General features: G+C 37.3%; 1 protein-coding gene across 1 annotated transcript; it reads right to left on the bottom strand.

Moving 5' to 3' along the window:
- Nucleotides 1-2,631: 2,631 nt before the first annotated feature.
- Nucleotides 2,632-21,775, bottom strand: slitrk6 (SLIT and NTRK-like family, member 6). Its single transcript, XM_079813349.1, has 2 exons — nt 21,331-21,775; nt 2,632-6,432 (listed from the first exon to the last, which is right to left on the bottom strand). The coding sequence occupies exon 2, from the start codon at nt 6,426-6,428 to the stop codon at nt 3,933-3,935; it is 2,496 nt and encodes an 831-aa protein (XP_079669475.1). The 5' UTR covers nt 6,429-6,432; nt 21,331-21,775; the 3' UTR covers nt 2,632-3,932.
- Between the last annotated feature and the right edge of the window lie 203 nt (nt 21,776-21,978).

Raw genomic sequence — 21,978 nt, 5'->3', positions numbered from 1 at the left:
TATTATTAAAAAATATATTTCACATTCATTTTGCAGTATTTTTTATTATAATTTATTATAATGATTTTAATATCAGTATTAACCATACATGATATTAACAATACAACAACATACAATTTTTATTAATTTGAAAATGCACACCATTTTATTTTTTAAACAAAAAAACAAATGAGATTTTTTTTTTAAGATAATTTCCATTTGTTTGACTGCGTGTTCCTTTGGTTCTTAATTCTTTTAGAGCCATTTCTATAATAATTTTGATATCAATATTAAAATTGCATCAAAAATAAAGTTATTTTCTATTAGATTTGAAGATGCACACAGCAAAACAGATGTAAATGCATTTTTTGCCATATTTTGCTTTAGTTAGTTACAGTATAAGTGCATGTAATATAATCGTTGATATGTATTGTTTATTTGTTTGTGGATTGAAATATTCTGTGTATTCGAATGGTCAAACATATTCTCTTCTCTTCAACTATATCTGTAAAATCTTCAGGAATAATATGCTTAATTTTATGTCTATTAATGTGTGTGTTTGACCAGACTGGATACAGATAATTCATATATATATATATATATATATATATATATATATATATATATATATATATATATATATATATATATATATATATATATATACAATGTTTATTGCAGCACTGGATGGTCCAGACATTGGTATGTTTAAACAGCAGGTCTAAAAGTACATTATATGCTAAAACAGACCTGCCACTACTAATCATTTCAAGCATGTTTCAGTTTAGATATATTCTATGAAAGATGCATTGATGTGCATTAGAGGTTACATGGATTTGTTGGCAACAGACAACAGGAACGATTCATCTATAGACCGTGAGGGCAGACATGCCGAGTTCATTACTCAAGATCTCCCCAGAGAAGGAGATATCGCTATGCCTATTTGCTGAATTACATCCAGAGCCCACTAGTTGCATATGACTCTAATGGAGGCCATTTCATTCCGTTCTCTCAGACATTTGCACATACCCTCCTGTGCTTATATAGAGAACCGTTAAGTCATGGAGCCTCCGACGATTTGACAAACTAAAAAGGTCTACATATACCATGTTCGAATGGCACTGCTGTGAAGTATAATATAACTTGTAGGTAAGAGAATACTTTTTAAAGCCCTTGAGAGGTAAAATCAGGATGTGAAATACCTGCAAAATTGCGAAAAGGCTAGTGAAAAACCTCACTGTTTTCAGTAGAGCAATATTGTCCCTTAGAATATCATCTACTACATAACCTTTATCAGTTCTACACATACTCTGTAGAGGATTTGCTGTTATGTGAGGTGAGTTCAGGATAAAAAATCAGGTATGTGCACTGAAGCGCAGAGGACTCGCCCTAAAACTGGTGTTTAGAGGGCACAATAAAGAATAAATTGCAGGTACCAAGCTCTCAGTGTCTATTCTGGTTTACCCTTGCATGCAAAGAAAAAAAAAACTGCATTTAAATCTATCAAGTACAAGTGGAAGTTTGCAATACTCGTTTCCAGCAATGTGAAGGAGCCGCTGGCTTTGTTTCCTTGCTGAAATATTCACACCACAATAATTGACATCCTTGAAAATAAAGAAAACCAGTCCTGAAAGTGAACACTGTTTTGCACTTTGCTGGAATATGCAACAACCGACTTGTCAAAAGTCATTGGCCGCCCTTTTTGAAACCATCCATTTTGTTTAAATGCTCTTAGTCTTTCCTGCTCAGGTGACTACCTTTTCTCAAGGGAGTGTGGAAATTACTCAGGTTGATGTGAATGATTCTATTTGATGGTTAATGGAAAATATTGGAAAGCCACTTAAGCGAGTAGAGGAGGAAGATGAAAGTGTGGAGAGGATGAAAAGAAACCTTCAATGTTCTGAGCAACTGAATGCTGCATGCCGCTTGCAAACTCATAAAAGGCTCTTTTGAGAAACGAGGGTCTGACAGAATCGTGTTTCGCAATGGCAAACTGTCAAGTTCACAAACTCTTTGTTGACATGTGCGACTTTTGTGATTAACTGCTTCACTGTTATTAGGCATGAAATAATCTTGGTGCTATTTTTGAAATGTCATATTTCAACAACTTTAAAACATGTTTATTCTCATAAAAATATGACTTTATTACTGTTAGTTCACAAACCACAAGAAAGTATAAATCATAGATTAGTGGATCACAACTTGTTTTGCTTCAGTGTAACCCATATTTAATGTGGTCTCGGTCATATTTATGCTTGCTTTGAATAAATGTGCTCTTGGTTTGAGTATGAGGACATGTCAAGCGATCTCTCGTTGTTGTCACCTGTCTAATTGTTCAGCTTCTACCAAGTGACAGATGCATTTGCACCAAAATACTAATTGGAAATCTCTTTTAAAAGCTGAAAAAACAACAACAACAACCCATTTATTTTGTTATCCTCCTAACTGCACAATCGAATGTTTAATTCATTTAATTTTTTTGCAATTAATATTACCCCCCTACTGTCTGAAATGCTATCATTGTCATCAACCCGTTGAGAACCACTGGCATAAAATAATATGATTTTTCTATTTTCCCCATAGCCCCCCCCCCCCCCCCCCCCCCCACTTATTTACTTATACCATGCTATTCATGTTACTGACCATAATATTGCAATGTTCTCGATTTATTTATTTATCTTTTATTTACAGCTTAATTGGTACCACATTAAAGGCACACAAACATATAAATGTTAAATTATGTACAAATATACAGAATAAATAACTCTCATCCACACTTGTACAAAATAAAGCTATGGTGCTCTTCCATACAGTAAAACATGTCAAGGCTCAACACAATAATTTGTGTGCATATTTTCTCTATACATGTACATATATAGATATATATATTTTTTATTTTCTTCTCCAGCCACATAATGAAGATAAAACACCCTGCATAATTGTCATGCTGAAAGAAAATAGTCAGATATGATTTGTGTCGAAAGGAACTTTAAACAACATTATTTTACAAACCAGACGCTACACTACTCGGTTTTCCTATGGGAATAGACTGTGCGGCCCCACAACGTGATTGTCATCAACCACCTTTAAATAGTATTTTAAGTAGTGCAATTCTTTCCTTTTCATTTTCTCCAATGATGCCCAGCAGAGTTTTTGTCCATATCAGAAGCAGTGGAGGTAATGAGCAAGTGGGTCTGTATGACATAATTTCTGAGCAAACTCTCCAGGCATGTTGACAATTCCAGGTGAGACGCCAATTTCAGGCACGATAAATGAGCCCAGTCATAAAGTCTGACCTCAGGGTCAAAACAATAGCCACTTGGCAAGCTACTTGCTGTTGATGACGCCTTATTTTTTAATAAATGCAATTTTCAGACATCTTCAGATCTAAGTACCACCATTATTTAATATTTAATGAAGATTAATGTGTTGGGCATGTTTAATTCAAAGCTTAGCAAATCAGGGAATGTTTCAACTAGCCATAAATGTTCTGTCTGACAGAAAAAAAGAGAAGGAAAACATGTTTTCTTCCATTGCTACAGATAAACAGAGCTTCTGCCACGTACATAATACGAGATACACAGATAGAAATGTGAAGTGACTCTATGCTAGTCTCCCCTACCAACTAGCAAACATAAAGAGAATGCATTAACCACGATGCAAAACAAATGTTCTGGTATCAAAGCCAATCTTGTCCAACTCTGTGACTCTTTCTGTGTGATTGGAATTGTGTCAGAATGTATAATCCATCATCTGCAATGTCCAATAGCATGCTAACACTAAAGGTCCACCTGAAATTAGACATTGTGTCAGCGTCAAATGATTGTATCATGAGAATTGCCTCTACTCTGACGTTGTTGTATTATATCTCTCGGGCTAAATCAGAACTCAGAATGGACTGTCAAGGCACTTGGAGTATCATTTGTCAAATCAAAGTATACAGTGTACTTATCTCAGTTGAAAGTCGTTTGATGCTCTAAGACTTCTAAATAGTCTGGCTCGGCATGTAAGTTGGCTTTGAGCTCAAAGTACTCATTTTTAGTCTGTTCCACCATGACCTTCCTCGGCCTTGTATAAACAAGAGTCTCCATTAGCTTAAGCTCTTTGTGGTGGTTGGGGACTTGCATGTCCACAGCTGGTTGTAGCTGTGATATGTTTTTCCTGAGGTATTCGGTGAGGCTGAGCTGTTGGAGCTCCCGTTCCCTTTCTAAGATGTTCTTGTACAAGGAGCTCGCATCTCCCAAACTCACAAACTCAGTGGGGTAGTCGGTGACGGCCCTGAACTTCACGTTAGGGAGGGATTCGTTGTCCTTGTCAAGGATGCTATGGCAGATATGCTTAGGTTTATCGCTATTGTAGTCATCTAACTCGTATTCTTTGTGCTGAGAGCAGTAACTGGGGTTCCTGCAGACCTGAATGATGGGGCTATGGGGAGATTCGTCGTACATGCTGGGTCCTTGCCTTTCAGTTACGTGGTGGGTGGTTTTCTGGCCATACATGCTGTAGTGCAGGTGGATGGGACTGCTCTCGCGAGGTTGCTCCTCGGCCTGTTTCTTTTTGACATGTCTCCGCCGACGGTGTAGCATAAACACAACAATCCCAGCAGCGCAGAAAATGAGGGTCAGAAAGAGGATAAGAAGGCAGAGGATGAGCACAGATAGTGGCACTGCATCTGTCAGGGACTGGAAAAAGCCGCTGGTGCCGCCCTCCGGTGCAGGCGTGACTGGGATACCATCCTCGGTGCCTCCAGGTAAGGACTTATAGGTTACCAAGCCAGGGCAGAGAACATCATGCTTTAGGTTTCTAACCTCAGCAGTAGACAGTTTTTGAGGAGTGTGGCATAAGATGGCACCCACCACGGTGTCCTTGCTAAGCTTTTCCACCCACTGTTTGAGGCTGACCAAATCACAAGTGCAGTCCCAAGGATTGTCCTCAAGATAAATTTGCTCTAAATAATTGAGTTGGTCCAACACATTACTCACCGGTAAGTGCACAAAGACATTTTTCCTTAGGTTCAATTTCACCAAGGGCACATTACGAAATATTTGGGCAGGGAGAGTTTTGAGTCGGTTGTTGTTTAGGAACAGGAGCTTTAGATTTGTCAAAGGGTTGAACGATCCAGCCTCAATCTCTTTAATGACATTATGCTCCAAGAACAAATATTCCAGGTTGTGAAGGCCAAGAAACATTGTTGCAGAGATTTTCTCGATCCTGTTTCCATTCAGGTACAGCTTTTTCAGATTGCTCAAACTCAGAAAAGTTTCATTGTCAATGTAGTCTATTTGGTTGTTTGCCAAACTGAGCATCTCCAAACTGTCGTATGTCACAAAATCATATTTGAAAAGCCTTTGTATCATATTTCCTGTCAAAACCAGCATGGTTGGGCTTTGTTCAAGAATGCCTATATCAGATATCCTTTGAATGCCTTGGTCCTCACAGTGCATTAAAAAACCTGTACTGTCACAAGAGCACAGTGACGTGCAAAATTTCCCTAGGCCATTTGCAGGTGTAGGTATCTTTGCATCATCTTTGGCATTCGGTATCTGAACAACCTTAGTGGATGGGGTGACAACCATGTCTAGAGACTTTGATGGCTCTTCGAGGTTAATGTCAGCATGAGAGGGGCAAAGCAAATCCCTTTTGACCCTAGCCAAAGGGATGCCTCTAAGTTCTTCGGGCCTGTTGCAAACCACCTCGCCGATGGATGACTGTGCTCGCATGTTCTCAATCCAGACCTTTAAATGTAAGATTTCACAGTTACACACCCAGTCGTTGTCCTCCAACAGGAGCTCCATGATACGACCAATATGCTCCAGGAAACCCACGTACGGCAGTGTCTGCAGCTTGTTCCCACGCAGATCCAAATGTGTCAGAGGCACAAAGCGGAAAATGTTGCTCGGAAGGAACTCGATGGAGTTGTCATTGAGGATCAGAACTTTAAGACGGACAAGCTTGCTGAAGGCCCCAGGCTCCACGACCCGGATGAAGTTGGTGTCAGCCTGAAGGTATTCCAAATTTACCAAGCCTTGAAATGTGTCCTCCTTCAGCATGACCAGGAAATTGCTGTTTATGTGCAACTTTTTCAGGGATCCCAGAGCACTGAACACGCCAGGTTCAAGCTCCTGTATGCTGTTTGCACCGAGATGTAAGGTGACGGCGTTCTTGAAAGCATTCATATCCTCTTCACGTAACTCCACCAAGTCATTTTTGTATAGATTTAGATGAAAAGGTTTATCTGATGGTACTTCAACATCTGACATTTTGCTTATGTTTCTCTCCTCACAGTTTATGTACAACTGTCCATCTTTCTCTTCACAGGTGCACAACGACAAAGAATTGCAAGCTCCATCGTGCAACACCTTGGGCTCAGTATCTCCAAAACTAGCACCAGCAAAGAAGAAGCAAACGAAAATAATCCTGGCCAGCATTTTTTTTTTGTCTTCTTCCATGTATCTAAAAAGACAACACAGGGGAGAAAAGGAAAGTTAATTACTGAGTGCAGTTAGCAAAATCATAAAATGTGCAGAACACTGAATTTTAGGAATTATTGCAAGGAGTTCACAGGGCTGAAACTAATGAACTGATATTCACAAGTTGCAAAATTATTAAAGCTATTAAAAGCATTGCTAACATATTGTTTTTTTATTATTGCATACAAGCAGTGAGTGGAACTCCAGAACTCTATAACTAACACGGTAATAGTCCTAAATGAATCATTTGGTTGCGTCATTGATGGTGATGATAATAGTGGTGATTATATCGCATTAGGGAAATAATTAAGTATTTCAAATTACTGGGATAATTAAATTCCAATCAAGAAACAGACTTATGCACATATGCCTCATAATTTGTAAATCAAACAATTGCACAAATTATTTCACAATTTTTTTCACAACAAAGGCAAATAATTGGTATGCAGGCATAGCCTATATTTTACCATGACAAACTGAATGACACTCAATGTACTTTACATCAATCCTCAGCAGCAGAAACCCTGTGAGACTTTTCTTTGCATAATTAGGTTTTCCTGACTCTGTTACCTCTAACATCTGGATGAGTGTGCTTTAAGATATGTCCTATAAATCTCTCTTTATGCCAAAAGTTATACCTCAAAATTTGAATGAAGCAGAAGTGTGTTGTCCATAAACAATACAAGTCACTACAATCTCGCAAGAACAGGTTCCACATGAATGTTGTAGATCTATATTTTTTTGTCTTATTTGTATGGGATAGGAGCCAAGACTCTTTATATCTGACTGGTGAAGAGCATGTCCAATGTCTTTCAACAATACTGTATATTCAAGTCAACAATCAAAAGTAAGAGAACTCTGTATGAACTAAAACATTTCTCAAAATTCTTCAAAGACCAAATGATCGGATCTGCTATCCACATTCATATGTCAACAATTGTTTCATTTTTATCTTTTATGCGACACGTCTAAGACACAGCTGATATTTAGATGAAAAATAAATCCCCGGAGCAACCTCTTCCTCACACATTTCCACTGACGGAAAATAACCACGTGCTTACTCTTCGTTATAATGTTATTTAAAGTGACATAACACAGTTCTATGCAAATGAACTGAAACATAAAACACCCCAGAGTCCCAGTGAATCTTCGAGGAATGAAAGACTTCCCAATTGTATTGACATGAAATCAAACATTGAGTGGTCCAGCATTGCCACATGACACCGACAGGCTGCGTGCTCTGACAGCTCCGAGCAAACACAGCGTGTGAAGACAACAAAGATGGTTTTCGTCGTCTCTCTTGAGGATGCAGGTAGAACAGCAGTGGAAGGGGCGGGGGCATAAATAAAATTAGATTAAAAGATTACAAAAACTGTGGAGAAAATGAATGCTTGTATGTCATGCTAGATGACAGGACAAAGAAGGGAAAAAAACAGTCCCATTCCTATTTTTAGCAAGCAGTGTGTGGTTGACAGTGAGGAGAGAATTTGTGGTCCATTAAGAGCCAGTGAAGCCTACATATTGTGCTCTCATGCATTTAAGCAGAGCCTAATATCCATCTACTTAACTATCTGTCTATATACACACACATACACACGTATAGCTCGACCTGTGAGTCCTCATCCCTCAGGTCTCCACCCACCCTGCCTTTCTAACCCGCTCCACACACCCTTGGAGGGGAATGGGAACATCTGTCCTGATACAGCACATTTTCCTGTCTTTCTCTCGCACGTTTACCCAAAGCAAGATCTCTTTGGGATTTTCTTTCATACGGCCACCTTAATTTTTTATTATGGACTATGCACTTTTGTTTAATTTAAATGAATTCTGAGGATGATGCCTTGTTGCAATAATCAATACGGTAGATCTTAAGGTATTCTCACTAAAGTCGGGTGCATACTGTGCGATTTTGGCCAAAATTTGAGACAAATTTTGCAAATCCTAAAAGATTCCTCTGATCCAAGGCTAATATTGGAAGTCGTCAGGGGTGTGACAAGACACTTATCTCACAAGACAAGACGTGACACGAGATTGGGTTCACGAGAACAAGACAAGATTTCTAAATAGTATTTTTAAGAAAAATCCTCAATTATGAAATACATGACTAGAAAAATTATTTGTAGGTGGATTTGAAATGTTTTAACTGATGATGATCTTGTAATGAATGTCAATTCAGTTCTACTTTCTGAGTATGAATTATCATATGCAGTAAAAGACAACAAGCACTGTAAAGGTTTTGCCAAAAACTCAACTGACTGGCTTCTCTCCTGTATGATTGTCTCTTCAGACCTTAGAACTGCACATGAGCTTCTTTTGACCTCCTAACTGAACTCCTTCCCACAAATTTATCATAGATATTAAGTGCAAACAATAACCATAATACCATAATCAAAGTACTCAATATTCAAAGTGCAAATAGAGACCACATTTTTATTTAAGCATGATACAGAGCTACGAGATGCTTACAACGAGATAGCTTTTATATTGGGAGATATTCACGTGCCTCAGGGAACCGCTTTCAAACAGCGGTAACATATTGAAATTGCGTTTGAATGCGCGCTCCCGTTTATTTTTCACTTTCAATTTCGCGATCCTGCGTACTCTGTGAATAGGGAGCGGTGGTCCTGAATGCACATTTTAAAATATAAGTCACTTCTATAAGACGCTTCTGCTGTGCAACTAATCCTCCGCCACGGTCCAGTCCACTAACATGTGACACACACTCGTAACACACGCTCAATGCGAGAGCTTCACTAACACGTAACACACACTCATAACACACGCTCAATGTCTTCTCGTAGTGTTGGCATATTCTATCCGAACTTCACCCTCACACTCCCTCATGACCAGGTCAAGACAATATCACTGTAAAACGTAATAAGTTGACTTTACTTAGAAAAAGTGAGGAAACCGATTGCCTTAAAATTTTCAAGTAAAGCAAAGTATTATTTTTTTGTCGGCTAAACTTAACAAAATTTGTACAGGAAACTTGTTAATGAAGTATACTTAACTCAAAATTATTAGTTATGTTAACTTGTTATTAGTGCTCACATTACTAGGAAAATATTAGGAAACCGATTGCCTTAAAATTCTCAAGTAAGCTGAACTTAAAAAAATAAGTGAAGACAAAAAGCAACAACTAAACTCCATTCAACACTTACTTATTACTTATCAATAGTCTACAGGTACTACACTGTAAAAACAATTAAGTAAGCATTACTTAATTGCATTAAGCTGTTCTTACTTAAACCGTTTAAGTTTTGTCAACTTAATTCTATCTGGGATCTGAGGAAGTGTACTCCCAGAGTGCATTGTGGCATGAATACATTAATTGCTTCGTTTTACTATTTTTAGCTTTATTTTACTATTTGTCTTTTGTCAGTATAACCCGAATAATGACAGCAAGTAAAATAGTAAAGGTTGTATTAATAATAAAAATAAAAAAATAAAAAAAAAATCCTTGTTACCATTGTTGTGTTTTGCATGCTGAATGTTGAAGTCTGTGTGTGACACACTCAAGCATGGTCAAATGATATTGTGACAAATATATATATATATTACTTCCCTTCTTTTGAAATCATACAACTATGATTTCTTGTTGCATTGCTGCATTAATAGGAAGTAAATTACCATAATATGAATGAAGTTCCAAGTGTCCAACCAAAGGGAACACTAATCACAATTATGGTGAGAGGAAGTGGAGGAAATTAGTGATAAGTCTATACAAAATTGCACCACCTCAAAAACACTTTGCCCGTCCGCCTGCTTGTTTTTTGCTTTGGCAAAATGGTACTCAAACCAGTCAAGTAATGTTTACTTGAGTTTTCTAAGTAACGAAGGCATAGCATGCAAATAGTTCAGATTACTTAATTGTTTTATGTAAGTTCAACAAATTATTGGACATTAAGTAAAGTTTACTAAAAAAGTCTTAGTAAGAACAACTGTTGGATTTTTACAGTTTTCACCTCGACGAGAAATCTCTTGTTTAGTCTCCCGAGATCTCGTGGCACCCCTAGAAGTCGTTGATTGGTAGTTGTCAGAAGACAGTCCTGCTATGTGACTTTTCCTATGATGACCGTCAAATTGTCTTTGTTTTTCAAGGCAAACCATGACCAAAATGGGCACTGGAGATTTCTTTGTAGCCACCATTTCAATCCGGCGTGTAATGCAGCTCACTGTCACTGAACGCGTCATTGATTGATTATATAAAACCCCGGACGAGTTTTCTTGCATGCGTCCGTTTTTAACGCACCTTGACTATCGTACAGTCTGACATTAATGTCAACTGAGATCTTACTGTGTGACATGGCTCACAGCGAGGATCATGTTCGTACAGTCTGACAAGGAACAATCGTAAAGGACTATTATAAAATGCACAGTGTGCACTCGGCATAAGACTAAGATAATCAATTGAGATATTAAAGAGATTTCATTTGTGATTTTTTAAATTCTGAATTTCGTAGAAGACAAATTCATGCCCCGGTATCTTGTTTGTTCCAGCTGAACTGACCCAGCGAGAATGGAAGAGATCAATAGAGATATACTGTATCTACCCCAACACCATGCCATTTCATGGGACTTTTTGTGCGCATATGTATGTATAGATATGCAAAGTTGCCAGTTCCACTGAACCTTAGACCAGAATGCAAAGATTCACAACAGAAAGAATCCATCCCAGCAGTACATCGGTGAATGTTTGTTTGATGACATAACATGTTATATGTACCGTGAAATGTTCAAATAAATTAAAGCAAAGAAAAATAACCCTCAAGGCTATTTTGTATGACTCTAGTGAACTTGTTTGTGGCTGAGCACTTCATATATCCACAACAGAGGAAATATATTGCGTGCTCCTCATTTCCACTATCTTATCTTGGCATCACAATTCAGTGTCTTGTTTTGAGGCAATACATTTTCTGTATGGTCCCATTTGTGCTGTTTACCTGCAATGCTGAATTCCAATTGCTTGCAAGCCTACAGCAACACAAGCATCTTTTTAACCAGCAGCCCAATATAACACATCTAGACCAAGCTAGTTTGCAAATAACTGCAAATTGCAAAGTAAAAGTGTTTGGGTTATTTATTTATTTGAATATATTTGAAACTCATTTGCATCTTAGTAGAAACTCATGACGCTAACCTTTTTGAAAGGGAAATTATATTTTGATCCAGCCCCAGGAGAAGTATTGTTTGTAGACAGCAGGCATTGTCTTGCTTGAGCAGGTTGGGAGAATGGCTGCTGTCTTAGACACAATTCTAAGGGTTGGTCATTCATTATTTATCTGATCAGTAATGAAACACCAACAGAACAAGGTTGGCCAATGAAGCATGGCAATCAATGGCTGTGGTCCTGTCAAACAGGAGCAAATCAACTGCTTAAACCAAACCACAAAGCCATCCCATCATTTGCATAATCTGCTTACCTATGCTGTATAAGGGACAGGTACAACTTTAATTTTCTCAGTCTTTTGCACGTATTGTCTTATCGATCATGCCTGCTGTGGAACTGGTGTCAAATCCATTCAGTCCTCCGGCTTTAAACATGACAAACGTGACATTTTTATGAGACAATACGTTAAGAGGTTGCAGCCTCATTCCAGGTAGAATAATTTAGGTCTAGTAAGCTTCCATTATACAAGTATGTTAAAAATCAGGACACTGAGGCATCAGACCATTTAATATCCACACCCAAGGTACATCAAAAGGACTTTAATTTAGTTTTTTAAAGGTAACTGGATAATTGGGATCAAAGTTCATATGCATAAATTAAAATTATTAGCGGAAGTACCCGTTTTTTGGTGTGTTCGCACCGCAGGAACTGGGAATGATTTTAGTAATAGGAACGCCTTTTGGTAGGGTCTAACCCAGCACAATAGGAACTACCAGTGACGTAAGTGTACGTCCATTGGCCTAATGCATGTCACTGTAAACCCAAATAATTTGGGAAAACTCAAAAAAAAATTTTGGTAATCAGTTACATAAAAAAAATTAAGTTAAGAAATTCACCCCCGGTTTCAAAGACAAGGCAAAGACAAGGCCTAGTCCCAGACTAACATGCATGTTTGAGCTGTTTTAACTGAAAGAAACTTGCAAATATTTTAAATATTTTAAATATGTCAGTGCCATTGTTTTGTCTCAGGATGCACACCAGTAATGTTGTTTTTTTTCCTTTTTTCTAAGGCACGTTCATAAAAGCTACTTACACGTCCTATGTGAAATCTAAGCCCGGTATGTGAAACCAGGCCTCAAAGCAGATTTGTATTTTTTACTTGTATATTTGAATTGCTCTTAACTTGAAATATTTTAGTAAGCTAACATTTAACTTTTATCCCGCGAAAAAACCCACATAACAGAAACTCTTCTAAATTAGCATAGCTAAACATTACATTTAACACTTAATTTTAGCATTTACTCTCACATTTGAGCATGCTGGGAAATAGAAATCACGGCCCAGTTTCGGTTAAATTTAATTGTGAACTCAAAAAATAAATAAATAAATAAATAAATAAATATATATATATATATATATATATATATATATATATATATATATATATATATATATATATATATATATATATATATATATATATAATATAATACACAAGTTAATTTAATTGAACTCATTTTTTTTATTTAAGTTTATCCTACTCAAACCAATCAATTATTTTGAGCTTTAGGGTTTACAGTGCATACGAAACAATTTTTAAAAAGCTGCATAAACACACAGCTTATATTCTTACTCCACGGACATAGACATAAACATACAGAAAGCTAATGTTAACGGCATTTACCTGTCGCCTTTCTCTGTGGCGTTGTGTTCTTTCTCAGCCTCGATGATATGTAGCACTGCAAGTTGTTGTAGGGGATATCGTCTCTTAGCCCTCCTTTTTGCTCTTTCAATCGCATAACTTACAGTATATGTCTACATTCCATTTCTGTTATCACGAAACCCACGATACACAACAAAAACAGCTATGATCATGACGTCCTTTTTAAAGTCTAAAGACTCTGTTTTCACTACAAAGAACCTTATGTGCAATGGAAATGTTGCTTGGAACCATAAAGAACCTTTATTTTCAAGAGTGAAGAAGACAACATAATGTTGCTGCCAATATTTCGGAACAGCTTTAGTGTTGTGAGTGTGCCTATGATGCCCATGTAGGTTTTGGAGCCAATAAATCATATGTGTTTCTAAACAAATCATCAAATTTGTAATTTCTCATATGACATGGATGAATTTATCACAGCCCGGAGGGGAAGAAGTGCTGTGTGCTTTCTTCCAAATGTGTTTCTAAACATCAGCAGTTAGATCTACTGGATGAAACCAAATATGTTCACAGAATCAAACATCTGCATGTAACAGATGTACCTCTCCCTGCAAATCAACTTCACAACAGGAAGTTGTTCTCATTTTTCTGCTCTCCATTTGATTTTCCCCTTCACTGCCGTTTATTCTAATAGACCACGCTTCTGTGATCCCATTTTATTGGGACATGCTACAGTAAATCAAGCATCACTGTAGCTCATACTTATTTAAACTAACCCCTAACCCAAAGTATTAAACTTTGGTGCAAAACCCATCAAATTTGTGCAATGGCCATAAATTGTACCTCAAACTGTACCTATTTTCGAAGTGATTGATTGATTGATTTTGTCTGGCCGACCTCTAAGGGTGACATTGATGAGCAGACTTGGACCAGTTAACATCGTATGACTTGCACTGGTAAACAACTCCCCATTCACCTTAGAAACTGCATAGCAACGCCCTAGTAACCATTCACAACACCCAAACATTTTTCATTGAGCACCATTCATATTTTCTAAAGAAAATGAAAAAAAAAAAAATCTCAGTCTGTCTAATATGGTGTTAGCTTACATGTGTACAAGACAAAAAATATAAATGATGAACGGCTTGTTCAAAACTTTATATAATTTCTTTGGTCACCGAAGCAAATGAAGTGGAAGAATGACAGCGGTGGGTCTGACACAGAGCTGACATCTTAAAATTATATAGTGCTGCATTTCTAGATGAATCATACGAGTGCTCACGTCGTTCAGCTCTGTGAATTGAGTTTTGCCTGAAGCTTATGAAAAAGACTGCAGCTAATGAGACAACCGCAGAAGATATTACAGAGATGTAATCATTTAATAAAATAGCCATCACTTTTAACAGCTTTTCAGCTGTTTTCCTTTTACTGCACTTAAAGCTAGATTTATTCGGCAGCACTTTACAATAAGTTCCCATTAGTTAACATTAGTGAAGGCATTCATTAACTTTAACAATTAGCAGTACATTTGTTACAGTTTTTATGAACTCTTTCCCTGTCATTGAGAGAAATTTCCGACTTTCCATGTATTCAATTTCATACGGTAGGGGGCGCTATTACACATCTTCTGAAAAAGTAGAGAATCTCCTGATCAAAACACAGGCGAAGAAGATGCAGAAATAAGCGATAGCATATGTAAGGAGATGCATAAGTAAAATAACGTGATCATCAACATTAAACAGCATATAAATCAAAACTGCCTAATGTTACTGAATGAAATGTCGACCCAGGGCGAGGACTGTGAAGCTTTGGGGGTGTTGATGGACTCAATCTACTCCATCTGTGTTTGATCATCGTTCTGAATCTGATCTGGATGTAGTCTTTGACAAAAACACGTCTTTGTTAGCTTTTTTGCTCAAATTGTTTTTTTGTTTTATTTTACCCACATTCAAGTGTTGATAAAACGAATGCATGAAGCTAGAATAAAAGGGCTTTTTTTCATTTAAAAGCTAGAGGGTTTGTTCTTTCTTTACTTTTGCATGTTCAGATATTCATACCACTACATATTCTGGGGGCCATGGAACTTTTGTTAAAATTATCTAAAATGCTGGTGGTGGCTGGCAACTTTTTTCAAAAACGCTGGCAGGGAAAGAGTTAAAAACACCCTGTGGTTAAAATCACTTTTTTTTATGTTGTTTACATGCCTATGTGATGTGCTTTATATGCTTTAAGACAAAACATGAGCAAATTCATCATTCAACACCATTGCTGAGTATTTTCTCCTTGAAACTGCAGTAAACCAAAGACATTCCCCTTGAAATCACCCTTGTTCTCTACGTCAGGGGTTTTCAAACTGGGGTCCGGGGACACCCAGGGGTCCTCCAGAAGGTTCTAAGTGGTCCCCAGAAAATGTCAGAGAAGAAAAAGACAAAGCCAAAATGGATAAAGTCTACAAAACATTCGAACGGTTTCATTTCTAAATGTTTCTCTCCTTTCTTGCTGTTTACATACTTTCCAGAATTGTATATGTTTGCTTTGTACCTTTCTAGTGAGTTGTTCTTACTATAGTCCCATTTATCTCGCTCACTGGGGTTGTAAGGCAATATTCTTAATGCATTACGTATGCTGATTACATACATTTATTGTGAAAGTTGCTCATACAAATATTTTTTAACTGAAAATGTTCTTCTTCAGGTTTATACATCTTACATTAAGTATAGCCAATTTAAGTTTGGAAACAATATGTTGTATTTATAATGTCACACTTACTATTTATCTAACAGTTTAAAAGTTTTTCATACATAAAAATATATGACCCTGGACCACAGTCATAAGTCGCACGGGTATATTTGTGGCAATAGCCAACAATACACTGTATGGGTCAAAATTATAAATTTTTCTTTTATGGCAAAAATGATTAGGATATTAAGTAAAGATCAGGCAACATGAAGATATATGTATAAATCTTTATTTAAAAAATGTGACCCTTATGACTGGTTTTGTGGTCCAGGGTCACATATATAGATGCATTTTAGAATTGGGTCCCTCATAAAAGGTTCATCATATTTGGGGGTCCTTGGCATTTACAGTTTGAAAACCCCTGCTCTATATCACAAATATATTGTAACCAATCCCGTCAATGTGTGGGCGGAGCTTTAGCATATAATTAACTGTCCTGCGAAGCAGGGGAGTCTCAAGAGAAGTCTAGTTATTCCGGTATATTTTCTGTTGATATGAAAAATCTAAAAGATTTAGTAATATAGAACATGACGTAATATATATGAATTATGTATACGATGATGTTATGATGAACTATATGCGTTTCTCCACTGACGTTCTATAATGTTCACAACATTTCTAAGGATGCTGATTTTAAGAAGGCAGCTGTCTGACTCTGAGATGGCGAACGGGAAAATGGTTTGTGTAACATTAGCAACACATTATTAGCTGTTTAATAACGTAGTCAAGCCAAATGCTAATTATATCAATTACTGTTACATAAAATACATAAAACGCATTACCATTCTGATACATCGAATTGTAGACGAACCTTTATAACTTTTATAAACTGAATCAGTTTCTGTTTCAAACATATAAGGCTGAATTAAACTAATATTTCCTTTTGCCATTGTGTAGCGTTTGTTACAGTTGAGCAGTGGATCAGGTAATCCGAGCAGCTGCGATTGAGTGGAGGCGGGGCTAATATGCATATTCATGAATCTGCATATACTAAATGAAGCAAGGGTGTAGAGTTACATTCAAGCTACTTTTAAGGCATGAAGAAATCATTTTCACTGGGGGAAAAAAACATTTAAATATGTCATTTTGGTGATCAAAGATGAGTTTTAAGCGATACAATTATTGACTACAGGGGGACTTTAATATTTGTTAACGTTAGTTGATAAAAACTTTTTATTGTTTGTTGATGTTAGTGCTCTTCCCCAGTGTTTTCCTTCAATTCGGCCAAGAAAAAAAGATTTCAATGATACCCAGCCTCAATAAATCTAACTCCTCTAACTGCACAATGTGAATCCTCTAGACAATCACATGTATTTACAAGGGCAACCATTATCTCAATGCAGGGAAAGAAGATCGATGATTTAATTTTCTCAGTGTCGTTTTCATCAACAGACTCTGTCTTAAAAAAGAGCAAAGAGCCTTTGATACTACAGGTGCATTTCTTCCCAACAAAGTTGAGAATAGTTGTTAGTCGCATGGAAAGCATCACTATTACTGTTGGATTAGGAGTTTGTTTAAAGTACTAACATTTGGCATATAACTGTCATTTTTGCTACAGACATGAAGGACTCCAGTTACTTATCGAAGCAATTAGACAAATGCTTTTCACCACGTGGTCGATAAAACAGGCCAAAAACAAAATCCACAGACTGACATTGAAAGAAGGACTTTAGCCTTTTCTAGAAACATGGGGGTGGACTCTTTTAACTTGGGCCAGTAAGCAATGCCCCTGCAAACACCTTTAACACTTTGAAGCATTCGAACAGACGAGCACTGTTACAAAACTAGTTCTCATTACAATGAAAACCTATTTTAACCAAGTATATCATTTGAATCAAGTGCTGTCTCAATACTTTGTAAAATGCACACATAATTTTGCCAATTTGAATAAGATCTAGTCAGGTATCGCTTGTTTTGACACACCAGGGATGTTTGTGTCATTGTTGAGCATGTAAGCACATAGCTCTCCATAAAGGGAAGTAAAGTAACCTAGAACAGATTGTTGCAGGTTGCCATCCGCAGCATATCACTGGGGGGACCTTAACATCCAGCGCAGGAGAATGAGGGATGGAGAGATGAAGAGAAAGAGTGGATACTGGGCTTGGGGCAAATGGATGAGCGAATCAGTGATGCTCCATTTTACCCTGCGCAAATCAGTGGGCTAGCGCAGATGGCCCCTTCATTGTGTCTGTGGCACTATAGAGGAAATGATGTGCTCGCCCCAGGGAGACGCCACAACACCCACATATAAGAACAGGAGAAGGCCCACAGTATGGGGAAGCTAATAAACTCGCCCACTCAATGGCCTTCACTATTGGTAAAAGCACACTGTTTTACCGTCATGTTCTGTTGATTTTACTACTGCTGTTTTAACATACAGATGTATTATCTCGCAATAATTTTAAGTGCAAATAGCGTGCCTTGTTGGCAAGTGCTATTCGCACTGGCTCCACCTAACAATGCCTGTTTGGGAAAAACAAGATTAAAAATATAACAGGTGTATTTCAATGTTTTCAGTGGCGTAGTCAGAAAGCGTAAGGCTTAAAGATCTAGGTTTTGACGCGATCGACCCGGGTTCGAATCTGCCTTTTGCAGAGCTCGCTCTTTTCTCTTTTCCTATCACATATCACATCACAAAGGCATTTACTTTCAATAAAAATTAAGAAAATGTTCTAAAAATGGAAATCAAGTGCCTCACGAAATGTTTCATAATAATAAAAGCATTTATTGGGTATTGTTAGGGGTAGGTGTAGGGAGGGCTTTTATTGTCCCATTAAGGCGGCATCCATTGAATAATTTTAATACATATAATCAGTAAAACTTTATAATACGGGTGCACTAATATGCACAGATAATCACAAGTTAATGTATGACTCATGAAGAACTAACCCATTTATTAATGATTACTGCATCAGCAACTAATGAAGATTCTATATGATTAATATAATACATTAATTGCTATTAATTGAATGTGTCATCATGTATTAATTCCCTGATAACATATTATATTAACTAATTATGTAAATTCATGTGTTGATTACCACAATGAGTCAAAGCCCTGCATTTCAACTTCCAGTTGTCTGCATTAATTAATAATTAGCTAATGATTAACAAAGGTATCATTATGTTCTGACTTTACTTGTTGAGGCACATGACTGTTAACTAATTGTTAAGTAATATGTCTTTGAGGTTATGGGTTTTGAATTAAGTTTGAATTAGTTAACAGTCATGTGCCTCAACAAGTAAAGTCATAACATAATGATACCTTTGTAAATCATTAGCTAATCATTAATTAAAATAGACAATTAACTGGAAGTTGAAATGCATGGCTTCAACCCATTGTGGTAATTAACACAATGTACACTAGTTGATATGTTATTAGGGAATTAATACACGATGACACATTTCATTAATAGCAAATCATATATTACTTAATCTACTGCTGGTGCAGTAATCATTAATAAATGGTTCAGTTATTCATGAGTCATACATTAACTCTTGATTATCTGTGCATTAGGTAAGCATGAATAAATGCATATTAGTGCACACATATTGTAAAGCGTTACCATATAATAAGTTACACTCTATGTTATTATTGCATCCTGTTAATGTACAACAATACTGAGGTGCAAATAGTATGTATCTGTCAAAATAAAGTATAAATTGTATCTAATTACTATTTACACATTGCAAAGAACTAATTTTACATGGTGTAAATAGTGTAAATATCATCTATTGCTAAGGAAATATGTTATTTTCACTTAGAGTAAATAGAATTGAGTCGCTATTAACAATTGGTGTAAACAGCATCGATCACTATTTGCACTTAGTGTAAATAGCAATTATCGCTAAGAAAATGTTATTTTCACTGAGTGTAAATAGAATCTAGTTGCTATTTACACTTGGTGTAAATAGCATCTCTCGCTATTTGCACTTAGTGTAAATAGCATCTTTAAATAAATAGCCGCTGCCTTATTTTTAATCTGTAATTCTGACCATTAGACTGATATTATTGACCCTTATTTTGCAGATGTGACTGTTCTCAAAGGTTTTCCTTTGACATTGAACATTGCACAAAAGGTTCTTAATACTGAAAAGGGGTTCTCAGATTCTCAAAATATACTAAGAAAAAAATGCTTCTCTTAGGAACTGTTCACTGAAAGGTTCTTTGTGGAAACAAAAATGGTGGTTCTAATGCATCGCTACAAAGCATACTGTAATATTATAAAAGCAATAAAACAAATCCTAATTGGCAGGTACTGTACAGTGTGTCGGAAAATGTCAGCATGTGAGAATGCATCTGTTCATGTTAAATACTTGGGGTCTCCAATACCTCAGAGAGAAATATGTATGCTCATAATCAGTGCTTTTAAGGGAAAAGTCATTCAATATCAGCCTGCTGCCCACATGTATGCATTGATCATGCTTTTATGCAAAGTGATTTACATTTAATCAGTTTGCATGTTTCATGAGAATCAAACTCATGACCTCTGTGTCACTAGTTAAGCCACCAAACATGATACATTAATGTAAAATAATAATAATAAAAGGTCCAGGCTCCAGCCACATTAATCCTACACATTAACACGAATGCCTGTACATATGGCTATGTACTTATCCTGTATGTTGCTTTAACTTAAAAACAAACAAAAAAAAACAAAACAATGACAGATGTGCACAAACTCACATACTAATCGTAAATACATTCAGACCAGTTTAAACCACTCTGAGCACCATGGTAGATGTAAGTTGGACCCTGCATATCAATCTCTCTTGAGCATCTGCTGCAAACTCTGCCTCTCCAGACATTAAATTAAGACTTTGCGTTGTCTGTGTGTGTGTGTGTAGGTATGTCTAGCTGAGTGCTCGTGTGTGTCTGTGCCTTTGTGTAAATGTGACTTTGAAGGCGAGCATCTGTGCTGCAGACGGCTGCATCACAATGAAGTCACCTGAGTTCCATTTACAGGGAGGGATTGAATTTGCAGGGAATGAATAAGTAAAATAAACCTTATAAGGTGTCCCGGAGATCACAGGAGACAGTGTTACATTAACACTGCCTGTTGTACTTTTAAATGCTTTCGAATTAACATTAAAACATAGTGTGCTGTTAGAGGGGGTGCATACGAAACTAGCATACCCCATAACTGTTCAAAGGACAAACAAGTGTTGTGCATCTTGCAATCTAGGCTTTGTGCCAACCTGTATATCTTTAAGAGCGTTACAAATGATACAAAAGCCATCGCATCTGTTGTACTACTACCTAGCATTCATTCTGAACACTTTCAGTCCTATAGAAAAAGAGACAGAAGTGCATGGAATAATCACATTTGCTTGCTTTGACTTGGATAGTGCCATTAGTAAGCCACTCTTACCCAAATTACGCAGCGCAGGAGTCTTTGTAGCTCCACTTGGCCAAGTTATTTGTGCTTTGTGGATCAAACAAAACCACCCAGTTTTTCAGCACAAACAGGACGCCTGGACTTCTCAAAAGGCTTCCTTGGCACGGAAGAGCCCACCGCGCAAAAAGACGCATGGAACAAGTCCAGGTCCAACTTGCCCTCAGCTCTCCATCGCGCAATGACGATTTGTTTGATTATTTATTCATGTGTCCAGAAGCGATTTTCAAATGTTTTGCGCCCGCATTTTTTTGGTGGGGCTTCGCGTCTCAGTGTTCAGCACACGGATAGTCCAGTGATTGAGAGTAAAAGTCCGCGATTGAAATTCAGCTGTCCGCGTCCCTTCGGAGAGCGCCTGACCCCCGCGGCTTCCTATAGAAGGTATGATGGAGGCACAGATTCTCCAGCCTCTCGATCTGCCCAGTGAATGAGCTCGTGCTGGAGCTTCACTTCGCTAGAGCTCCTCCCTCCGTACAGTCTTAGGGGCTATCGTTACTCCATACGGAGAGAGCAGAGAGAGAGAGAGAGAGAGAGAGAGAGAGAGAGAGAGAGAGAGAGAGAGAGAGAGAGAGAGAGAGAGAGAGAGAGAGAGAGAGAGAGAGAGAGAGAGGGGAGATCTGAACC

Source organism: Gobio gobio (genome assembly GCF_949357685.1).
Source record: "Gobio gobio genome assembly, chromosome: 3".
Taxonomy (NCBI): domain Eukaryota; kingdom Metazoa; phylum Chordata; class Actinopteri; order Cypriniformes; family Gobionidae; genus Gobio; species Gobio gobio.
Note: the sequence above shows the minus strand (reverse complement) of the source record. Positions and strands in the feature narration are given on the sequence as shown.